General features: G+C 40.9%; 1 protein-coding gene across 1 annotated transcript in view; it reads left to right on the forward strand.

The window, feature by feature from the left end:
* The window catches only part of dnmt3bb.1 (DNA (cytosine-5-)-methyltransferase 3 beta, duplicate b.1), a 65,248-nt gene that overhangs the window by 33,173 nt on the left and 7,609 nt on the right, over positions 1 to 24,466 (forward strand). The window contains exons 6-16 of the mRNA XM_017710904.2: positions 5,382 to 5,492; positions 6,881 to 7,039; positions 7,135 to 7,242; positions 8,649 to 8,790; positions 12,567 to 12,719; positions 13,753 to 13,797; positions 13,888 to 13,967; positions 14,318 to 14,430; positions 19,917 to 20,100; positions 20,341 to 20,425; positions 21,494 to 21,639. Of these exons, the coding sequence (XP_017566393.1) occupies positions 5,382 to 5,492; positions 6,881 to 7,039; positions 7,135 to 7,242; positions 8,649 to 8,790; positions 12,567 to 12,719; positions 13,753 to 13,797; positions 13,888 to 13,967; positions 14,318 to 14,430; positions 19,917 to 20,100; positions 20,341 to 20,425; positions 21,494 to 21,639 (1,326 nt within the window). The remainder of the gene's footprint in view (positions 1 to 5,381; positions 5,493 to 6,880; positions 7,040 to 7,134; positions 7,243 to 8,648; positions 8,791 to 12,566; positions 12,720 to 13,752; positions 13,798 to 13,887; positions 13,968 to 14,317; positions 14,431 to 19,916; positions 20,101 to 20,340; positions 20,426 to 21,493; positions 21,640 to 24,466) is intronic.

Below are 24,466 nucleotides of genomic sequence, written 5' to 3' on the forward strand. Positions count from 1 at the left end.
TCAAAGTAAGTGTCAAAGTCAACTCAGTGTCAGCTTTATTGTCATTCCTTCTGAGCACAGATGTGTTAAGTGAGGACTGATATATCTCCATGACACACTGTTACGGCTTACACAGAAGAGCAGAAGATGGAATGAATGATTGAGTTCATTTGATGATGAAAAATACAAGTAACCCTGCACAGTAGCCATTGCACACACTTTACATCATCGAGGATTAAAGCACAGTAAAGCTCATGTCCAATGTGGTGCTCTTGACATGTCACATACAGATAAGTTGAGCATCACAAAACAATAGCAGATAACAGTTCAAATACAATATACACACTGGAAACTGGTGAATGTTTGGCCAGGGTGAAGATCAAATTCTTAAGGTTATGCTTTGAAAATTGAAAGCTGGAGTCAGAGTCACACTCAGGGGAGCACTACCTCCTGAAAATCTGGCTTTTTAGTCTTCTTCCTCTGATTCACCAGGTTTTAGTGCATTTAAGTCATGTCTGAACTCACCACTGGCATGGTGCAATTTGCGTGCACATCAGTCTAGAGACCTTGTCTCAGATGTCTATAGAAACATCTTCAGTAGAAGACTAGACTACTGCAGTTGTTTAACTACTGCTAGCAAATGGAACAGTTTTTTTTTTCATGTTTTCCTTTGCAACGTGACTTAATGTTTATTATTGTCATATGTAGCAATCCACAAATCTGCACAGTGGTCTCCACACATGCAACAATCATCTACATGCTTAATGGGAGTTTTTGGAGTCTTTTTTTAGCCATTCTAGCTTACAATACACCCATGGGCTATCTGTTCACATTTGGTATTCACATCCATCTCGAGTGATCCGGTTCTAAGTGGACAGCAAGACGGGTAGCCATTTACACCTGTCATTTCCATGTGTCTCCTGTGACCACATGTGGCTGGAGAAAGGGGACCATCCACATTTATGACATATTTCTCACATTGTTGTTAGACAGAAGTTCTCAAGTCTTTCAAACTTGTCAGGGCCGTTACTACAGTTTAGATTGCATGGACTGCTAATGCATGTTATAAACAAACTGGAGAGGAGACAAAAAATAAACAATGCAGCTGCTTCCCTTTTTGCTTTGATGCTGATTAAGGCCAGTGGTGGACAGTAACTAAATAAATGTAATTAGTTTCTGTACTTAAGTAGTTTTTTCGTGTATCTGTTCTTTACTTAAGTTTTTCCATTTTGGGCGACTTTTTCCTTTCACTCCACTACATTTCAGAGTCTAATATCCAACTTTTCCCTCCTACATTCTGAGAAATCTGTCGTTCCTTTTGGTTTCTGTGTGTATAAAAACGTAACATGTCAAAACAAAAGAAGCGCAAAGCCAGAGCACCAATCAGGGCCCAGCGGTCACTTTGTTTAGAGCTGGTTTTGACCTGTTGGTCATCCCGACCCAGTGCAGCACGCGGTTCAACGTCAGCGCAGCAGCGTAAAACTTTGGGAGAGTCTGTTCAACATAAATGATGAACTAACCTAACTTTGTGTAAATAGACCACAATATAGAAATATGTCCACATATGTGACACATACACGTGTCTTTTTTCTGAATTTATTCAAACACCATTTCATTTCATTCATTGAGTGGTGCCTAAACTCAAGGCACTACAGCAAGATCCCGGACTTTTGAAGCCCCTGTGTCTTCCCTGATGACTCAAAATATGAAAAACGTGCACCCTCCTCTAGCTAGCGATGCCCACCCACACACAGCGGCAGCTAAAATCCAAGAGTCCAGCATCCCAGAGCCCCAGTCCACCCGTTTCCTCCTGAGCCCTGGTTGCCGAATCACTCTCAGTGGTGGAACAGAACTCTAATATGGCAGGGTTTCCCGTCCCCTGCAACCTGGACTCTGTATTTTTCCTCTGCCACCAAACGTGAGGTCTCTCCCCCTCTCTTTGCACTCCAGCCGATGGAACCCCACCCCTTGTGCCTTATCCATTGCCCGCACTTGTCCCTGAATCTGGTCTTTGCTCTACTGGCTATGAGCCAGGTTTGCAGGGTTGTTAAGGTTCTGTGGCCATTTTGGCTGAAACAGCTGATCCTTGGGCACTGCCTGGTGCTCCAGAGAGAATCCCCGAGCTGCCTATGTTGCTATGTTGACAGTGTTGTCTGGTGTTCGCCAGCCGGTGGACGCCAGTGAACTGCAAATCTTCTTCGGTGTCAACCCAGTCACTGGATCACACCTCATGCTTAAGGGGTGGAGAGGGCTGTGGTGGAGGAGAGTACCTGCCGGGTCCTGGTGGGTGCTCCTCCAGTAGCATGTAGATAGCACCAGTAGCACATTGACCGGCATTCTCCCTGGCATGAGGAAGAAGGAAGGAGTGAGGGAGCATGAAAGACTTTAAAAAAGACTGAAATAAGGTGTCAGACTGAGCTGGTTTATTTCACCTTTGAGGTGATGTAAAGCGTGTTGGTTAACTCACGCTGGTGTTTGTGTTTGTCTGTGAGACCTAAGCAGATTTCCCAGTCATCTATAAGACACATTGTGGTCTGTTCATACTTGTGCTTAGTGTTGTCCACTTATGATCAAGTCACCCAGGATGCATGGTAATAGGTGTTGAATTGGTTGAAAAATTTCAAACTCAGTTAACTCCCAACCTAATAAGTCTGCCTACATTTAGCCCAAAAATATCTCATGGTTGTCCCCAGACATTGTCTTTACAAGATCACGTCGGGCCCCAGGAGACTAAATAACAACGAAAGGCATCTGGTACTTTGTTGCGTAAATAAAATAGTTTATCTTCTTAGTTTGCATTAGGGATGTCTAATTAGGTCAAATTCAGTGTTGGGAAATCTTATTGAGGGTAAACAGTACATAAAATGTCAGAATAAAAATGATTGCATAGAAATTGAAAGGTTGAGCTGGGCTAATGTTACTGCATGTTGAGATACTGCAGAGAAAATGTTGGTTCTTGATTCCAGAACCTACAGCTTTACAGAAATTCTCATTTCAGGGTCACTGCTCTGCTATAAAGATCACACAGCTGCTTCTGAAACACCTCTATGTGAAAAAGAGGTGTGGCTGAATGCAGGATACTGCTGTAGGAGTTTTCCGTTTGCTGTCACCTGAAGCCGTCTGTGTTCCTTGTTGTCAAAACGGCCGAATAATTCACTCACTCACTCTCTGTCTTGTCCTGATTGTGTCTGAATACGATTATGAGAAAAGGTGTTGCCTTGCAGCAAAACTGGCGTCCTCTATATGACCTTCACTTTTCTTGGAATGCGCGTATTAGTGTCTCACCGACGCAGCCTCCCTTCACTTTCCCCCTTGTTGATTCTCATATGTGGTCTGTGTGTTTTTTTGTGTTTATTTTTGATGTATGGCTCCCTGCAGTCATACTGGATTCCTCTTCTCAGTTTGCATAGGGGCTCTCAGGGCTCTTTTGTCTCCGGAGCAGATAGATTAGTATTGGCCACTATGCTCGAGGAGGATGATGGATACCTTTAGTCAAGAGTGACTGACTAAATCTGGAATTACTGGAAAATTCTGCTTTAACTGTTAGTTATTAGAGTTAGAGTTCATTTAGTCACTGTCAGAACAAAACCCTGTATCTCCAAAAAAGTAATTTAACTTTCTTAATCCTAGAATGCATTAAGGGGCTCAATTTGACCAAAATAGGGTGCAATTTTTGGAATATTTTATCACAAAAGCATATAATTCTCTGACATTCAGGGTATCCCTAAAAATCTGAATGTCTTTTCTATATTTATTGGCCACAGGGTCAGTCATCACTACCCCACGTCTTCATAAAGGGGGTCAAAATAACCCTTTTGTATTTTGTCATTAAGAATATTCTATTCCTTGACAGTCACTGGATTAAATGGATTCAGAAATGGTCATGACTATGTCAACTTCATTTTTCTCATGTTGAGAAAAAGACACTTTAAATATGACTGTCTTGTCTTTGTGAGAGTGTCAGTTCATCGACTACAGGATTTTGTCCTGGATTGATGTTTTTTAATAATTCTAGCATTGTTTTTAAATCATTTTCTACGATTATCAAATATTTAATTTCTAAGAACATGTCCTCTTTCATCCATACCTCATTGGCTGTGTTTACATGCAAAGATTTTTGCCAATCCAATTTAATATTTTCTAGTTATAGATTAAGACTGAGGTGTTTATGCTCACTCTTCTCAACAATCTGATGGAAAATCTCTGTTTACAAGCAAACTACAAGTAATCTGATCCAAAATGACACACATGTGTAGAGAACCACTTAGTGTAAATGTTACCTTGACAACGAGCATCACGAGTCCAGTCACAGTGAGATGAGCAGCAGTGAGCAGTGCTTGCGTTTGTAATTACTTTAAAATGATGTCGGACTCAGGAAAACATCCTTCACACGTCCTTATTAAAGAAGGCCGAGAGGAAGACATCATGCTCTGAGACTCGTAAGCTGGACGTCCGTCCCACCACTGTCTTTTGAAGATCAGAGCATAAACTTTGTGTCCTCTGCAGGCCAGTTTCAGCTCTGTGATGCACATGCAGAACGGAATAAAATTTTCCGATAGGGAATGTAATCGGATACAGGCATTTACACAGCAATTATTCTTCTATTTAACTGATTATTTACAGGATTACCTACCTTGTTCAATCAGATAGAAAGGCTAGTACGGACTAGACTATTCCGATTGAGGTGTTTACATGGATGTATTCTATTCCGATTGAGGTGTTTGTTGGTCAGATTATTGATGGATTATTAGGCTGCATGTAAACGTGGCTGTTTTGTCTTGTATCAATTGCTGTTCAGAATTTGCTTCAGGCATCAGATGTCATAGTAATGTGGTCCATGTGATAGTGCAAGGTTACTCATTTCTTTTTTCTTTGGAAAAATAGATGATATGAGATTTTGAAACAGATCATCAGAAATTCTAAATCAGCTAGCAAGCAAACTACTGTCTGGCTAGCAAATTTTAGGCATGTTACTGAGTGGCTAGTAGTAGATCTAAAGACTAAATAAATAAATAAATACTGATTATTCATCAGTCACTCATTCTGGTTCCTCTATGCTGAGTCAATTGAGAAATAGATCTAATGCATTTAAATAGTCTCCAAAAATTTACAGGAGAAGGCAAAATGTTCTGACGTTTTAATGCAAGTTTTATTCCAAGTCATTATTCCAAGATTAAAAAAAATGTTTTTTTGGACAGCAGCGGTTTGTGTTTCATCACATTCTTAAAACCGTTGAATGAAATTGAGATACAAGAGTATTTAATGATTTGCTCAGTGCTATCAGTATTGAAAACTGCAAAAACTATTGACAGGTATTACATTGCACAGCTGTGGTCTCTACCTTTTACCTGAAGGCTCCTAACCATGCCTCCCTTTGTGTGTGTGTCTGTGTGTTTCTGTAGGTCTCTTCTCTACCTGAAGGTCCCAGGCTGGAGCTGATGGAGCAGGACTCTAAAGACTCAGCTCAAAGTAGCGCCACATCCACCTCCATGGCCAGCCAGCCTGAGTACAATGTATAAGCTCTCGCACACATTCATGAGCATTGCGCATCCATCTGCTTCCCTACTTGTCTGATCTTGTCTGTCTTTCTTCTTGTATATAATCAACATAACCCATGTTTGTCCACCTGCCCTTGAAAAGTAACAAGAGCCTATTCCGCCTCAGCTCTCTTTTTAATGCGCAGACATCCAGCTTTGTGCCCTACAGTCTGTCTTCAGGGCTGAATGTTACAAAGCCTGTCAGCTATATGTTTGCAGAGAGCATTGACGACTTGCACAAAGAGACCGTTAGCTATTGAATGATGCTATTGTGAGCTGGACTGTTTAACAGCGTCTCTATTGACCGTAGATATGTGTACACACAGTCACAACCACACGCACACGAATGCACAAACAGGAACTTTGTTGACATAGTAACCAATTGATCATGAAAGTCATGCTCAGACAAGTGCTGTAGAAGATCTTTCAACCCATGATCTCTGTTAACCAGGCTGGCCATTCTTAATGCACGTTTTGAAAGAAATGCTGTTTACAGTTCTAATAGGTGTATGAAATGGACCTGATCTGGCACACATCTGGCCTATTTTAGGCAAAGCTGGGGTTTTTGTGCATTGCTTTGGCCCTGATTTGGCCCAGGCATGGCCCATATAAGGTGTGCATATGGTAATTTTATTTGGCCCTGATTTGGCCAAGATATGGCCCACATAAGGTGATAATATGGTAAATGTATTGGCCTTGATTTGACTCAGGCATGGTCCATGTAAGATGAGCATATGGTAAATTTATTTGGCAAGGATTTGGCCCATATACGATGGACCCGTGGCTGAATTGAGGCAGCCAGACTCACCCTGAGTCAGTGCTATGCATGAAGGCCAAATGTGGATCATAAGAGAACTGCAGATGTGAGTCACATTTGGGCCAAAAATTAATTGCTATCTGGGTATGTACATTATGGACTATGCAATGTGCACAAATGTGTAATATATACAATGAAACGTGCTGTTTAAATGTTTGGAGACCGTGTTTTCTATAATATAAAACCTAGAAAGTTGAGAATATCAATTGAAGGGATTTTTGATGCATCTAGCATGATGAAAGGAGCCACAGAAGATTTTAAAACGACTGAGTAAGCTATATAACGAGGATAAAATTGGTGTCCAGAATTGATCAGATTTGAGAAGGGGAGATCAGATCTCAAAGATTGTTTACAGAATTCATTAAATTGAATAAAATGTCTGAAAAAATTGGATTAAAGTGATTTTGTGTAAAACATTGTATGACAAGTGATTCCAAACTTTGGAATGCAAGTTTTTAAGCATTGTTTTATCGTTATATTACTTCAAAATGTAAAACGTTACAACACATTCTCCATGTTTGTTCTTACCGATGTGTCTCTTCTGTAGGACAATAAGGGATTTGGAATAGGGGAGCTGGTGTGGGGTAAAATTAAAGGCTTCTCCTGGTGGCCCGGGATGGTGGTGCCCTGGAGAGCCACGGGGAAGAGGCAGGCGTCCCACGGCATGCGCTGGCTTCAGTGGTTTGGGGACGGCAAGTTCTCAGAGGTGAGTCAGATTATGAGATAATATTATAAGGATTTAAATTATTGCTGAAGAGCTTTTTTGTGGTGAATAATCTATGGCATGTGCGTCACCGGTAGGTTTCTGCGGACAAGCTGGATTCCATCACTGCCTTCTCCAAGTTTTTTAACCAGTCTTCCTACACCAAGCTGGCATCATACCGAAGAGCCATATTCCAGGCCCTGGAGGTGAGATTGGCTTTATTGTTTGGTGAGAATTGAGATTGACAGCGAATTAAGCGAGTTACATCTGTAATGTAGCCTTAATGGATGACTCTGATGTGGCAGTGTACCTGCTGTGTTAAACCCAGGGATCATAGCAGGTTTTATTTCTCCAGCTGTGTGTGCGGTTGCATGTGTATTTTGTAGACGGAAAGATAAGAGCTGAGGTAAACACTTATCTGAAAGCTGTTTGGAATTCCCCAACAGTTCTCCTGATTATCTACCTGTAGAGAATTAGAAATTCTACCAAACAGCGCAGAAGTGGCCAAGCCCAGACACGCTCGAGGACCACGTCTGCTGTGCCCGTTGTTCTTTCGGCGAAACTCGCTGCCTCTTATCTTTCTCTCTCGATCTCGCTTTTCACCGTGATGCACGAGGCACAATTTGTCTGCATTTAACCAGTCATGTGTTTGGACTGCAGCATGCGTCTGCCCCTGGTGTCACTTTTCTCATTTGTCTCATGAAGCCCGTCGGTTTTTGGTCTTCCTGGCTGTTGATTTTGTTATTTTCACTTTGTAAACTGCAGACTTATTATGCCATTATTCATCTGAAGTTGTATCATTCACTGGAAAATGATGTATACTTCAGTTCCGCATGAATCAATCAGATTACATAAACACAGATTTGACAGGAACTGAGTTCTTGTAATATATTTTATCCTTGTGAAAACTGCACAGGTTTAGATATGCAACATTATCTGCTGGACAAAACCTCAGTTGGGTTTCCTTAAAGATTAGAATATTTTAACGGGAGCATGAACAGGAATTCCTTGCTTTTGCTGTACAAAGGAAGTCGGATGTTTTGGTTAAATGTTAATATAGCAGGGCTCAGGCGCTTTACTGTGAAGTTATGCTTATTGTTTTGGAACCACCTTTAAACACTTGTAGAGCGAAGACAGCTCCAAATAAAAATTAGGCTTCAACAAAGGTGTATTGGATAGAATTGATTTAAGTGGTGCCAGAATGTTCTATGCTCAGGTGGTTTGGCACAGAGAGAGCCTTGTTTCACTGAACATGTGATTTATATGCGCCAGTGTTCAGCTTCCTTGTTTTACTATTGTTTTTAGTGTTATTCTTATATTTTCTTTCTAAAAATATCTATTTCTATATATTCTTATCTTTTTCTATTTTTTTCTTTTTTTATTCTAAGATTATATTAAGATTATATTTGGTGAATGGAGCAACAGCAAAGTAGGAATTTCATTGTACAGTGTAACTGCCTGTTTCTGCTGTGCATATGACAATAAAACTCTTGAATCTAATTGTTGATGAATGAAAATACAGATGGTCTGTTATTACTGATCATCTCCAAATCTCTCTCTCTCTCTCTCTCTCTCTCTCTCTCTCTCCTTCTCTCCCTCGCTGTTTCGGTAGATGGCCAGTATACGTGCAGAAAAGACATTTCCTCCATGTGAATCTGATAATCCAGAGGACCAGGTGAAGCCCATGCTGGACTGGGCTCACAGTGGCTTCCTGCCCAAGGGCAAGGAGGGCCTGAAACCTAGAGAGAACTCTGGTGAGTATGAGTCACCATGTCAAACCACCAGTCACAGTCAAATCCAGCTTCAGTCCTTCTTCTTTTACCTGTCAGATTTACTGACATTTTGCTGTACTTTACATTAATATTGCATAATAATTTAAAGTATACATGATTACTAGTGGTGTCAAAGTTAATGCATTAAAAATGTGTTAATGTGAGAAAGTATATATTCATTCACACACACACACAAACACACACATATATACACATATTTACATATATATATATATATATATATATATATATATATATATATATATATATATATACATATATATAAAACATAATTTTATTTCAGATGTAATTCAGATATAAAATCTCAGAATCAATTTCCATTTGGCAGAGTGGCTCTTAGAAAGCAGAAAGCAAAACGCAACTGATGTCATCAGTAATATCACTAATGACAGAGCATTTCAGGAGAGCTGTGGATAAACTGACAAGGAGCAAAACAAAAGAAATAGCCAAATGGAAAGTTCCAGTTTTCCCTGAAACAAGATGTAACACAGCAGTATGAGAGCAAGAGGGCTGCGATCGCAGAGCAGCTGAAATATGTTGCTCTCACTGAACGTCAGTGAGTAGAAAATGTGCTTACCCTGTTTTCCTGATTAGGTTCGTATGAACTCGCCGTTCACATCATAAAATGATTGAATTGTTAACTTACTTAAAGTAATGAATGCATTCTGATTGAGTTTATTGTGCACAATAAAACTAAAATGGGAAAGAATTTCTCTTTAGGGTCATATTGAGCAAATAAGACCATTGAAATTACACAAAATGGTATGATTAATCGGGATTAATTATGTAAATTGTTTGACAGCCCTAGTAAGTGCATATTTAAACAATGAACGGTGGACCAGAAAAACGAACTCTGAAAAATCAAAACCCCTGGCGGAGCATAAAAACGTAGCCGTTTTTTCAGAACTTTTCAGCCACTGGTAGACCATAAAAACTTTTACATTTGCTATCAATTGTTTAAAATCTGTTCTTTTTTTTTCTTTTTTGCTGTCAGTAAATGACAAGTGCTAACTCAATGTAAGACACATAACAATGACTTTTCTACCTACAAAATGTGGTATGGATTCAATGCTTACAATCTGCACTTTCAGCAGAATGCCCTGGTCCTGAGAGGGCAAACCAGGTTGTGCAAATCTAACGAATCTATCCACTTTTCCTCTGAACTCACAGAAATTGCTCATGCAACACATACCATATACATCCCCCCAACACACAAAGCTGCTCTTTTGCTCCAACAGCTGCACAACTAACGACTAGTGCAGATGAGGAAACACAAACAGTAGGAAAAACCCTGTGTTTGTTTAGTGTGCTTACCTTACGCATGATTCACTGCTGAAATATGAGATTACTCAGAGACTGCTGGCTTTTCTCTATGGGTCGTCTCATATTCTCTTTTAAGTTCTCGGTAAGTAACAGTTAGCTTGTATTCTGGTTGCAGAGTAATTTGTTCCAATTGTGATTTACTCACTCAGACATTCTGTCTGGTTTAAAGCCGTGGAACTTTCACTGTGAGAAAAAGCCACTCTCACTTCACTGCTTGACCTTGAACAGGAAGCTAGATCTGCACACTAGTGGAGACAAGTATGGCGGTGTGATGTGTGATGCAACTGTCCGCTGCTTTAAAACATACATTAATTCATGCTGTGACACAGTTACATAGTTTGATTTTACAAGACGAATCCTGACTGAGTGAAATTAAACAGTGGTGAGATGTTAGCTGTAGATGTTTGGATGCCGTCTTCGCGATAGGTGCCTTGGGGAGTGGGGTTGTCCTCAAACTGAGTTTGGGTGGGGCTTTTGAAGCTGACAGGAAAACTGACAAGAAGCACCAGGCCTGTGTGTTGAAACGGCGTGCTTGTGAGTGACAAGAGGACTGCTATGCTTATACTCAATACTAATACCATTAAGACGTCACTACAGGCCGAATGTATGGAAGCAAATAGTGATTTTTAAAGTTTAAGGTGAGTTAGCCAACAATACACCTAATGCAACATGTTTATTGGTATAAAATAAACTGGAACAGTTCCAGTCCTAAAATCTAATTGGCTGAGCAGCGTTTGAAGCTGTTGTAAAATCCACAATATATGCACACCTATGATGCCTCACAGCAGCTGAATAGTATGTTACTTTGCCCTTGTGCCATTAATGGAATAATCTTTGACTCTCATGCCGCTTGCATGGACTGCCGAGTATATTGATGAAGTAAGAACCCATTCTGGGTGTAAACTGAGGGGCTGGCGACTTATATTCTTAACTAGAACTAGGCTGGTCAGCTAACTAACAGGCTAAAAGATAGCTAACAGCCTAACCTACTCCATCATTAGTATCACAGGCTTGATATTACGCACTTACGGTATGATTTACTGTAAAACAGCAGTATGAAAGTCTAAAAATGTCACTTGAATGTCTTACATGCGTCAGATGTTTGTGTATCATCCAGGCTGAATCCCAAACGGCTCCATATTCCCTAAATAGTGTGCTAGCTATGAAAGCTTAGAAATTCTAGGCTCTACAGGCTCTCCAAACACTGCATCATTTATTCAGATTCAGATTCATTTATTGATCCCAGGGGGAAATTGCAGTTGTTACAGTTGCAGCCATTTATGTAAAAATAAACACTTTACTAATAAACACTTTCCTAATAATTATTGAGTCCCAATAATAATAAATATTGTTCCCAAATTACTGTTTTTTTGCTATATTTTGCACCGTTGCACCGTTGAAGTTCAGTATCCAGTATTTAAAGTCCTGTGTAGTGCACTATATAGGGAGCAGGGAGCCATTTGAGATCCAGCCCCAGCACTGATTTTTTTTCACAGGGGAGTTTTAGGCACTCAGCTTCACATTGTGGCTAAAAGCACCCTTCCAGTTAAAAATCACAGTAACGCATGGCCTCTTGTGGCTTATTGCTTTAACAGACGCCTAATTAAACATACATGATTCAGTTAATAAAGCCTTTGAGTATGAGAATCATGTGGATATGATTATAGCTGTAATGCAGCCCTGCAGGAAAATGCTATGTTCGACTGAAGCTCATAAGTCAGAATAGCCTCATCTGGGAGTTCCTACAGCGAAATTCAGGATCAGGTTATATCATCATACCAACATGGCTGCTTATACTGTCCACAGTAAAAAATACCACTTTGCTACTTTTTGCTTTCAGTGTTGCTAAAGAAGCTAAAACTTGCTTTAAAAAGCAGAAAACAGAGAAAAACGGCTCCCGAATGGTGCAGCTACCTAAGCATTATTTGATTCTGTTTAGAAACTTTTCAGGTACCACAGGCCATGATAACAGCAATTTTAAAAAAAAATCCCATTCATTTTTCTGTCACAGACAAATCCGTGATGCTGCGTGACTTCAGAGTGTGGCAGTTGGGTGGTACACACAAGACAGGCTGTCCCCCCTTTGCATTTTCAACACCTTAGCATGTAACAAAGAAGTACTGTCAAATATTTCTTGAAAAAAATCTCTATATTTTATGTTTTTAATGCAAAATTAGTCTTGCCTCTAAACACCACTGCACCCAGCAATGAAAGTACAGAATGTTCATTAGCCCTGTCATCGAGCCCTGACTGGATTAGAAATAAGTAGTTAGTAGTATAATTATCAGAGATAACTAGTGTCTAGACTTGTAGACTGCGTGATTAGCACTGGAGAGGTCAGTCAGGGTCCAGGTGTGTTTTCTCTCATGAGTGCTTCGTTATGAAGTTTGGGTGTGTGTGTGTGTCTTTTGCAGCTGAGTGCTGCTTGTTCCCGGCAGCTCCGGAGAGTGGGACGCTGCAGGCTCAGCTGCTGGAGTCCAATCCACCAGAACTTGCGCCATCCGCCAAGAGAGCCCGTCTCAGCCTCTGCAAGGCCAAGACCTCCAACGAGGACATCTACAGCAGAGGTTAGAGTTCACACAGAGCAAGAACTATGCTTAGTTATGTAGGGATTTTCCCTCCAGCCAGTGGTAGAACTTGTGTGTGTATGTATATTGTATAAATATCGTAGGTTGTTTGGTTTACTGTTGATGGTGTATTTTGTACTATTGTAAAGCTTTCTTGAGTTTGAAAAAGGTGCCAGATGAATGAGTCAAGTAAATAAAGTAATTTTGCTCCATATTTAGTTTACAGTGAATTACACCACAATACAATGAATTACATTTTATTTCAATACTGTTTGTTCATCTTCACTAGAATAAATTTTTCTATTAAAAAAGTTTAATAAAAGTCATTTTTGTTACAGAAAAGTATATAAGATGAATCTGGTACGTTAGTCCTGTGCAACTTCACGTTTTGAACAGTGAATTGAGTTGTGAATTATTCTAAAATAAGTTTTTTAGCATAAGACTGATGTTTTAATAAAATTAATGTGCAGAATGCGCCGTTTTAAAAAAGGGATGAGCAAATCTCAAAGCAGAAAACCTTACAAAAATGGCTCTAAATGGAGAATTACACTTGATTATTTATCTTTATAGAAATTCTTGTTGCTCTCAAAATGCTAGAAATATTGAATGAAACATCTAAAGGTATATTGTAGTGTCTACATAATTAAAGTTATGATTACAAATAAAATAATAAAATTCGAGTCTTTTTTTTCTGTTTGTTTCAATACTGAACAAAATCCTGGTAAAACTGGAAAGCATGCTCTCTTAATCTGCAGTACAAGACGGTACACACAGTAATGTGTGTCTCAGTTAAATTCATATCGCAATAAAATATCTCCTATTCTGCTTACAGTGACAGAGTGTCACTTAAAACATTCACTTGTTCCACTCGTTTTAACGAATTCATGGGTATGAAATGAGCATAAAACTACAGCACGCTTTTGATTGTCGGCAGCAACTGGGATATCTATGGTATGTAACACCTTATGATACAGAAGAATCCTTCTTTAATCAGTTCTGCTACTTGACCTGGTGTTCATTTGCTTCTTTTCAGAACAAATGGTTCATGAAGTCTTGAAGAATCACAGAAGTATAGAAGGTAAGATGTTTGCCGAAAGACTCACGTGCTACTCACACTGAATTCTTCTGTGCATAGTGCTAATTTTCTCTCTTTCTCCCTCTCTATCAGAGTTCTGCCTGTCCTGCGGGAAGACGAGAGCAGCAACCTTCCACCCGCTGTTTGAAGGAGGCCTTTGCCAAGCGTGCAAGGTAACAGCTCCATCAAGCTGAGCCCTGCATTCAGATCCCTGAGAATTCGTGCACTCAGACAAGCACAAACAGGAGCCATCAACGATACCGCAGCTAACCGATCCAAGAGGAAAAATAGAACATTAGATAATATTACACATTTAAATATGATCATTTTTTGTTATTAAAGTGGGTCATGTCAGTTGTGAGCTGAGAAGGGAAGAAATATATATAGCCTAGAGCTTTTTAGTCATCCAGTTTATGCCTGCTGTAATTCATACAGCAGGCTGTCATTTTAAGAGTTGTATGGGTGCTGTCATCGTAGTAAATCATTGGCTGTGAAAGCAATTAAGTCTTTCTGTTTGTGTTAGGATATATATCTAGAGATCTCCTACATGTACGATGATGATGGATACCAGTCGTATTGCACGGTGTGCTGTGGAGGCCGAGAGGTGTTGCTGTGTGGGAACGCCAACTGCTGCAGGTTGAATGCTACACACGCACCATTCATATACATGCTGTTATGGTCAGACCCCTCACAATAACCCTCAAACACCAACCACACACACACACTCATGCTTAGACCCTTCAAAAACACTCCATTCATACCGATGCCCTCACAAACGTTGCCAAACCCCACCCATGCGCATGCTCTTACTCTCAAGACTCCTCACAAACACTGTCAAACACCATCCATACACCTGCTCTCATGCTAAGACTCCACACAAACACTCAATCACCATCCTTACACATACTCTGATGCTCAAATCCCTCACAAACACTCTCAAACACCATCCATACACACACTTTCACACTCAGATCCCTCACAAACACTCCTAAACACCATCCATACACACACTTTCACACTCGGATCCCTCACAAACACTCAAACACCATCCGTACACACACTTTCACACTCAGATCCCTCACAAACACTCCTAAACACCATCTATACACACACTTTCACACTCAGATCCCTCACAAACACTCCTAAACACCATCCGTACACACACTTTCACTCTCAGACCCCTCACAAACACTCTCAGACACCATCCATATACACACCTTCACACTCAGACCCCTCACATACATTCAAACACCATCCATACACACACTTTCACACTCGGATCCCTCACAAACACTCAAACACCATCCATACACACACTTTCCCACTCAGATCCCTCACAAACACTCTCAGACACCATCCATATACACACTTTCACACTCAGACCCCTCACATACACTCAAACACCATCCTTACACACACTTTCACACTCAGATCCCTCACAAACACTCCTAAACACCATCCATACACACACTTTCACACTCGGATCCCTCACAAACACTCAAACACCATCCGTACACACACTTTCACACTCAGATCCCTCACAAACACTCCTAAACACCATCTATACACACACTTTCACACTCAGATCCCTCACAAACACTCCTAAACACCATCCGTACACACACTTTCACTCTCAGACCCCTCACAAACACTCTCAGACACCATCCATATACACACCTTCACACTCAGACCCCTCACATACATTCAAACACCATCCATACACAAACTTTCACACTCAGATCCCTCACATACACTCAAACACCATCCATACACACACTTTCACACTCAGATCCCTCACAAACACTCCTAAACACCATCCATACACACACTTTCACACTCGGATCCCTCACATACACTCCTAAACACCATTCATACACACACTTTCACACTCGGATCCCTCACAAACACTCAAACACCATCCGTACACACACTTTCACACTCAGATCCCTCACATACACTCAAACACCATCCATACACACACTTTCACACTCAGATCCCTCACATACACTCAAACACCATCCGTACACACACTTTCACACTCAGATCCCTCACAAACACTCCTAAACACCATCCGTACACACACTTTCACACTCAGATCCCTCACAAACACTCCTAAACACCATCTATACACACACTTTCACACTCAGATCCCTCACAAACACTCCTAAACACCATCCGTACACACACTTTCACTCTCAGACCCCTCACAAACACTCTCAGACACCATCCATATACACACCTTCACACTCAGACCCCTCACATACATTCAAACACCATCCATACACAAACTTTCACACTCAGACCCCTCACATACACTCAAACACCATCCATACACACACTTTCACACTCAGATCCCTCACAAACACTCCTAAACACCATCCATACACACACTTTCACACTCGGATCCCTCACAAACACTCAAACACCATCCGTACACACACTTTCACACTCAGATCCCTCACATACACTCAAACACCATCCATACACACACTTTCACACTCAGATCCCTCACAAACACTCTCAAACACCATCCACACACACACTTTCACACTCAGATCCCTCACAAACACTCCTAAACACCATCCGTACACACACTTTCACACTCAGATCCCTCACATACACTCAAACACCATCCGTACACACACTTTCACTCTCAGATCCCTCACATACACTCAAACACCATCCGTACACACACTTTCACGCTCAGACCCCTCACAAACACTCCTAAACACCATCCATACACACACTTTCACACTCAGATCCCTCACATACACTCAAACACCATCCGTACACACACTTTCACACTCAGATCCCTCACAAACACTCCTAAACACCATCCATACACACACTTTCACACTCAGATCCCTCACAAACACTCCTAAACACCATCCATACACACACTTTCACACTCGGATCCCTCACAAACACTCAAACACCATCCGTACACACACTTTCACACTCAGATCCCTCACAAACACTCCTAAACACCATCTATACACACACTTTCACACTCAGATCCCTCACAAACACTCCTAAACACCATCCGTACACACACTTTCACTCTCAGACCCCTCACAAACACTCTCAGACACCATCCATATACACACCTTCACACTCAGACCCCTCACATACATTCAAACACCATCCATACACAAACTTTCACACTCAGACCCCTCACATACACTCAAACACCATCCATACACACACTTTCACACTCAGATCCCTCACAAACACTCCTAAACACCATCCATACACACACTTTCACACTCGGATCCCTCACATACACTCCTAAACACCATCCATACACACACTTTCACACTCGGATCCCTCACAAACACTCAAACACCATCCGTACACACACTTTCACACTCAGATCCCTCACATACACTCAAACACCATCCATACACACACTTTCACACTCAGATCCCTCACATACACTCAAACACCATCCGTACACACACTTTCACACTCAGATCCCTCACAAACACTCCTAAACACCATCCGTACACACACTTTCACACTCAGATCCCTCACAAACACTCCTAAACACCATCTATACACACACTTTCACACTCAGATCCCTCACAAACACTCCTAAACACCATCCGTACACACACTTTCACTCTCAGACCCCTCACAAACACTCACACACACCATCCATATACACACCTTCACACTCAGACCCCTCACATACATTCAAACACCATCCATACACAAACTTTCACACTCAGACCCCTCACATACACTCAAACACCATCCATACACACACTTTCACACTCAGATCCCTCACAAACACTCCTAAACACCATCCATACACACACTTTCACACTCGGATCCCTCACAAACACTCAAACACCATCCGTACACACACTTTCACACTCAGATCCCTCACATACACTCAAACACCATCCATACACACACTTTCACACTCAGATCCCTCACAAACACTCTCAAACACCATCCACACACACACTTTCACACTCAGATCCCTCACAAACACTCCTAAACACCATCCGTACACACACTTTCACACTCAGATCCCTCACATACACTCAAACACCATCCGTACACACACTTTCACACTCAGATCCCTCACATACACTCAAACACCATCCGTACACACACTTTCACGCTCAGACCCCTCACAAACACTCCTAAACACCATCCATACACACACTTTCACACTCAGATCCCTCACATACACTCAAACACCATCCGTACACACACTTTCACACTCAGATCCCTCACAAACACTCCTAAACACCATCCATACACACACTTTCACACTCAGATCCCTCACAAACACTCCTAAACACCATCCATACACAAACTTTCACACTCAGATCCCTCACAAACACTCAAACACCATCCGTACACACACTTTCACACTCAGATCCCTCACAAACACTCCTAAACACCATCTATACACACACTTTCACACTCAGATCCCTCACAAACACTCCTAAACACCATCCGTACACACACTTTCACTCTCAGACCCCTCACAAACACTCTCAGACACCATCCATATACACACCTTCACACTCAGACCCCTCACATACATTCAAACACCATCCATACACAAACTTTCACACTCAGACCCCTCACATACACTCAAACACCATCCATACACACACTTTCACACTCAGATCCCTCACAAACACTCCTAAACACCATCCATACACACACTTTCACACTCGGATCCCTCACATACACTCCTAAACACCATCCATACACACACTTTCACACTCGGATCCCTCACAAACACTCAAACACCATCCGTACACACACTTTCACACAGTAATCGTTTTTCGTTTTACCTTCATGCCATTCAAATTACAGAAAACAGCTACAGTTTGAATTACTTCTTTAGGTGCTTGGAGCTTTGTTTCCCACTGCTGCAGCATTAGTAACGTTTTTTGATAAAGGGACCGTCAGAGTCCCTTTTGGAGCCAAGTTGGCGAATAATGAGGGAGACAGAGCTGCAGCTGGACTAAAAGGAAAAAAAGTTTTTTATTAGTCACTTAAAATTCCAGGCTTATTACGTACTTAGGCTTATTATTCAGTAATTACAGGGACTTCAGTGTAAAATGTCTGAGCTATTCTTAGGTTATAGTAGTGTGTGATACATTTTTGAAGGATTAAAAGTTTAAGGGATTAAAGTAAATTTGCATATTGGGTAGATTGACAAAAAAAGGCGACTTCAATGCGGCTCAGTTCAGTGGTCAGTCCCTTCAATTAAGCAATGTAACGGGGGCAGTGGAGATGGACCATTACCGTGTGACAACAAAAATGAAATCATTGTTCATTTTAATATATCCAGCATCTTTTTGTTTTCTTGCTGCCCGTGTATACAGTGTATCGCTACTGTTGGAAGAAAACCTCATATCTCCACTTTTGTTGTTTTTCAGTTTTTGACATAATTTGAAAAAGCCTGTTGTCCTTTACATTATGTGTAAATTTCATGATGAATGGACCAAATGAAATGGCCCAAAAATAACTTGGACGTTGACTTACATTAAAAGTAAGGTATGTTTGGTCCGTCTCCCGTGAAGTTATCATTTTGCAGATATGAGGTTTTGTTTCAACAGCAGTGATCTTTCATTTTGTTGCAGTAAATGAACCTTCATTCATTGAAAGACTCACAGAAACACTTGTATTGAACTGTGAATGGTCAAGATGCTCAGCACACACAACACGATTGGTTTGAGGGCTTATCTGCAACTTTCAACCGTCTGCAGTATCAGTTCTGCCAAGGCCAACTACTTTTTGCTTTCTTTTTTCTTTCTCGTTTCTGCCCTTCTCTCATCCCTGTACTCTCTTATGCACTCTTTCATGCCTGCGTTCCTTCATTAACCATGACATATTTGAAGGGTTTCATTCACATATCACTTTTAATATTATTATTTCTTATATACAGGCTTTGCACTGCACTTCAGAAATGTCAGGATTAATACCACCTTTATTTTAATGAAAAATCTTATATGCAGCATATTGATATGAATCTCTTCATTTCTCTTGATGTACTACAGTTAATATTATTATTATTATTATTATTAGGATACTATAATAACAGTGATATTCTTCTCATTGTTTATTCTCAATCCTCTCTTTCTTATCAGGTGTTTCTGTGTGGACTGTCTGGACCTGCTGGTGGGCGCTGGAGCATCAAACAGTGCGCGGGATTTGGACCCGTGGCTGTGTTACATGTGCCAGCCGCCGCAGCAGTACGGAGTGCTGAAGAGACGGCATGACTGGAGCCTCAAACTGCAGGAGTTCTTCGTCAACGACAACGGACAGGAGTTTGTGAGTCCCACATGACTCGATCAGGATAGTTCACTGGTTCTCAGTCTGGGTCTTGGAGAAACCCTGATCTGCTCTAACACACGATCAGCCTATCAGTTCATTAAGAACCCACTAAAATGTGCAGAACTCCAGGACCAACATTATGAAAGACTGAGACAGGACATCCACCCTATTGTGCTTCTGTAACTTTGGCTTTGTTATGCTTTTGTTGACGTTTTGTGGTTTTGCCTTTTTTTTTAGGAAAGCCCAAAAATTTACCCAGCAGTCCCAGCAGAGCAAAGACGTCCAATTAGAGTTCTCTCTCTGTTCGACGGCATCGCCACAGGTGAGTCAGTATGCCTCATGAGAGAAAATAAGTGAACCCAGAGAACTCACTCAGAATGTGGCATTCTAAAGATTTTGTTGCACAACGTCTAATTATTTGAGTTTAACAGATTTTACGTTTTGTTTTATTAGTTAAATTCAGCAAATAAGTAATTATCTGGAAAGTCTGCATACCTATTTGCTACTTAAGACATAATTGACCAGGGGTGCCCAAATTTTTGCATGCGACTGTAAGTTGAGCTTTTAATTTAAACGTATGTAAACAGTGTTATCCTGCCTACAATTCCCTTTGGAATTTCCATTTTTTTTCCACGTTTCCATTTTTCAATTTTTGGCCTTTGAGAATGCCTGTTGCTCTTTCCATTGTTTGTAAATGTCTTGATGAACGTAAAGTAAAATGTGAAGTATGTTCTTTCCTTCTCCTGTAAAGTTTCTATTTTGGAGATGCAAGGTTTTCTTCCGACAACAGTGATATGTTTAAAAATCTCGTTCGTAGCACAGATCATATCAGATATCAATGTTCGACAACCCATAATGGTGTTTGTCTCTTTTGAGCGTCTTATAAATTCTGTCAATGTTATAGCTCATCTATTACAAGTCAGTGATTTGTACATTTTTTTTCTTGGTGCTGTGCTAACAGAGCAGTTTACTTCAGGATTAGTAAAATATTGACCCATCTAGTTAGAGGGGATGCACCAAGCATGAAGTTTAAGGCCAATTCAATTTTCTTTCAAGCAACATTGGCCAGTGGCTGAGTTTTACTGATATTTATTAGACTTTTTAAACAAGAAGCTAAACTATGTGGGCTGAACGGACACCTGAAACACAGTAGCATATATCCAGTACTTCCTTTTAGCCAAAAGCAAGCTAGTATTTAATATTCTAACATTAATAATTTGTCACAATAATAATTAATCACTTCAGACTGTTTACATCTTAACCTTTTACTCGTGCAGAAACTTTGAGAAATTGGTGTAATAGCCCTGTTAAATCTCAAGGTTCGCTTAGTTTCCAGTTAAACTTAAGCAAAAGCTGTAAAGAAAGGTTTTTAATGTGCTGACTGTTGCAGGTTATCTGGTGCTGAAGGACTTGGGCTTTAAGGTGGACATGTACATCGCCTCAGAAGTGTGTGAGGACTCTATATCTGTGGGGGTTGTCCGACATGAAGGAAGAATCAAATATGTGCACGATGTTCGTAACATCACCCGGAAAAATGTAAGTGGAGAAGTGTACGTGCCTCTGGCGATATTCTCTATCAGCAGAGAACTGTGTGAGTCATCCTGAATGCGAACTCTACACCGCTTATGTCAGACTCACTAACTGTTGAAGTGGTGCACTCATTTCATGTCGCATACAGACTACAGCCTTTTATTTTCTTTGTAGTTAATAGGGCTTCGTAATGTGTTTGTTAGTCATTATTGTGATATCTGCAAAGTTGATGAAGGCTGTGATGTGCAGTTTTTTATTGTGTGCTGTGAGCTTTCTGATCAAATGTGGCTGTTGCACATGGGTTTCTGTGGGTGCCTGAATGAATGTATATGGTAAAATGAAGAAAAAATACATTTTCATTTTTGAATTGAAAGAATTTGATGTATTTAGTAAACAGTGTTTTAAAACATACTTTCAGACATTCACTTCCAGTCCACACAGTCCATTTGTGGACACTAAGGTGCATAAATAGCGTTTTGATTTCATATTTTTTCTGATATCATGTCATATTTACATATATCTGCCTATTCAGGCTACTGCAGTTTAGCCCCACCCATTCACTGTAAGGGTTCAGCCTGCACCACCTGCTGCCAGCAGAGGGCGTCGGCAGCAAGGCCCCCGGCCTGCACCACCTGCTGCCAGCAGGAGGCGACAGCAGCAAGGCGCCCGGCCTTCACCGCTTGCTGCCAGCAGAGGGCGACGGCAGCAAGGCGCCATGGACTAATCAGGCTATTTAAGGTGGCAGCAAACGCCAATGATGGTGCTCAGTGAAAAGAAAAGGAAAGAGCTGGAAAGACAAAAGAGGGAAACGGCCCCAAAACTACTAAGAGCTCAAAAGAAGGCTCCAAGCCATGCTAAAGTGTTTGCAAACCTGCAAATCCTAAAGCTGACCTTCCTCTCAAAATTGCAGAGGAGGTGTCCTGCTCTCTGATTGTTTTTTTATTTGGCCCTTTTTCAACTAAGCCTTTGTTTGAGCACGCCGGTTGTGGCGTTTCCTTTGTTTGTCGTTTGTTCCTGCCTTTTTTTTTCTCCCTTCCTTGAAGGGCTTCAACTGAGGCTGCTTGTGTGCCCCAGTGGCACAGCGGTAACATCACGGACCGTCAATCCGTACAGCGGCAGTTTCGGACCTGGCTCACGGTGGCACCGTTTTTTGGGTTTTTTTTGCTGCGTTAGGTGCACGCTTAGTTGTCCCCATATATCTCCTTACCCTTCTTTCTGGGTTTCAGTTTTGCATTTGGGTCCGCCTCCCTGTAACATTCACCATGAAGTTATAGCACTTCAGCCCAGAATTCTTTTAAAGTACAGTTCTTTCCAAAGTACAATTCAGAACAACTGGGACAGACCTCATTTACATATAGTCTTAAAGGTACAGTAACAAAAACAGCCTGTCCAATTCGAGGACTAAAGAAAAGGTTGGAAAATGGTCACATACACAAACAAGGTGTAGCGCAACCAGACGAATCAGATGCTTGCAATTTTTCAAGGCTTTGGCAACCCTCACGGTCGTGACACAGGCAGAGGTCAAATCCAGAAAGATCCAAAGGCAAAAAAAATCATAACAACCGGACAACCAAGTCCAAAGGGGCAGAAACATAGTCAAAAAAGGTAGGCTAAAACGTTAACAAGAGGGCAGCCAAAAAAAACTGCTCAGTAACTCAAAGAAGGAATACCTCACAAAGTTTCAAAGCCTGGGGTTTATACTACATCCAGCTGTAGACTCATGTGTGGAAGAAACAGGTGTACAGGATTAGTATTCAGGTGAATCGATATCATGATCAATAATTGGAGCACTGAGATGTGTCATCGGTCATATGATCCCCCAGAGGGTTCTGGGAGATGGAGTATGTGGGAGTCTCAGTGCTGGAGGGATGCATGACTCAAGGAATATGAATAAAATACAAGGAAAATGCAGGAAGTGGGCCCTTTAAGGGCTTTATAGGGCCCATATCATGTGAAAATAAATTTGTTTTTGAGATTAAACAAAACCTTGATGTAAAGACTGTAAAGAAACCTACAAAATGCCTGCTTCACACTGCATACAGTTCACATATGGAAACCAACCTGCAAAAAAGCCTATTTTTAATTTTTTGTCTTTCGTGATCTCTCAAAAAAACTAAATTTGAATTTTATATATCTACTTGTTATATGGGGAGTTTTTAACGAACGCAGTACAGGGCAACCAATGAGAACAGAGGTCATTTACATATACTATATTTCCAAATGTATCCAAATCATTGAATTCAGGTGTTCCAATCACTTCCATGCCACAGGTGTATAAAGCCGAGCCCCTAGGCCTGCAGACTGCTTCTACAGACATTAGTGAGAGAATGGGTCGCTCTCAGGAGCTCAGTGAATTCCAGCGTAATATACGTAAATAATGTTTTGCAACTTCAGTGTGAATGGGTGGAGATGAACTGCTATGGGCTGAATAGGCAGATATATATGAATTAGTTGCTTCTTGTGGCTTCATAGATGCAATGAATTCAAAACGGGCTGTTTTGCAGCATTGGAGTGTGTAGTGAATGGTATGTTTTGAAACTTATCATGTTGCTTAATACTTCATACTCCTTTATTTCAAAAAAGCAAGGGAAAGTTGTTTTCCATGATATAGGCCCTTAAATATATTGCAAGGCATATTACAATTGTACAATATCACGATATAGAGCATGATAACTTTGTCCATTTCTTGCAGTTCTAGTAGTGAGGTGCATGTTCCAGCAGCTCTTGATAAGCGACCCCACCAGAGCAGATTCTGTCCTTTCTAATCCCTCCTGCTTCTACTTCTGTTTGGTTTTCAGTTTCTGGCTCCCCTTTCTCCTACCCACCATCAAAC

The sequence above is a fragment of the Pygocentrus nattereri genome, chromosome 9 (assembly GCF_015220715.1).
Source record: "Pygocentrus nattereri isolate fPygNat1 chromosome 9, fPygNat1.pri, whole genome shotgun sequence".
NCBI lineage: Eukaryota > Metazoa > Chordata > Actinopteri > Characiformes > Serrasalmidae > Pygocentrus > Pygocentrus nattereri.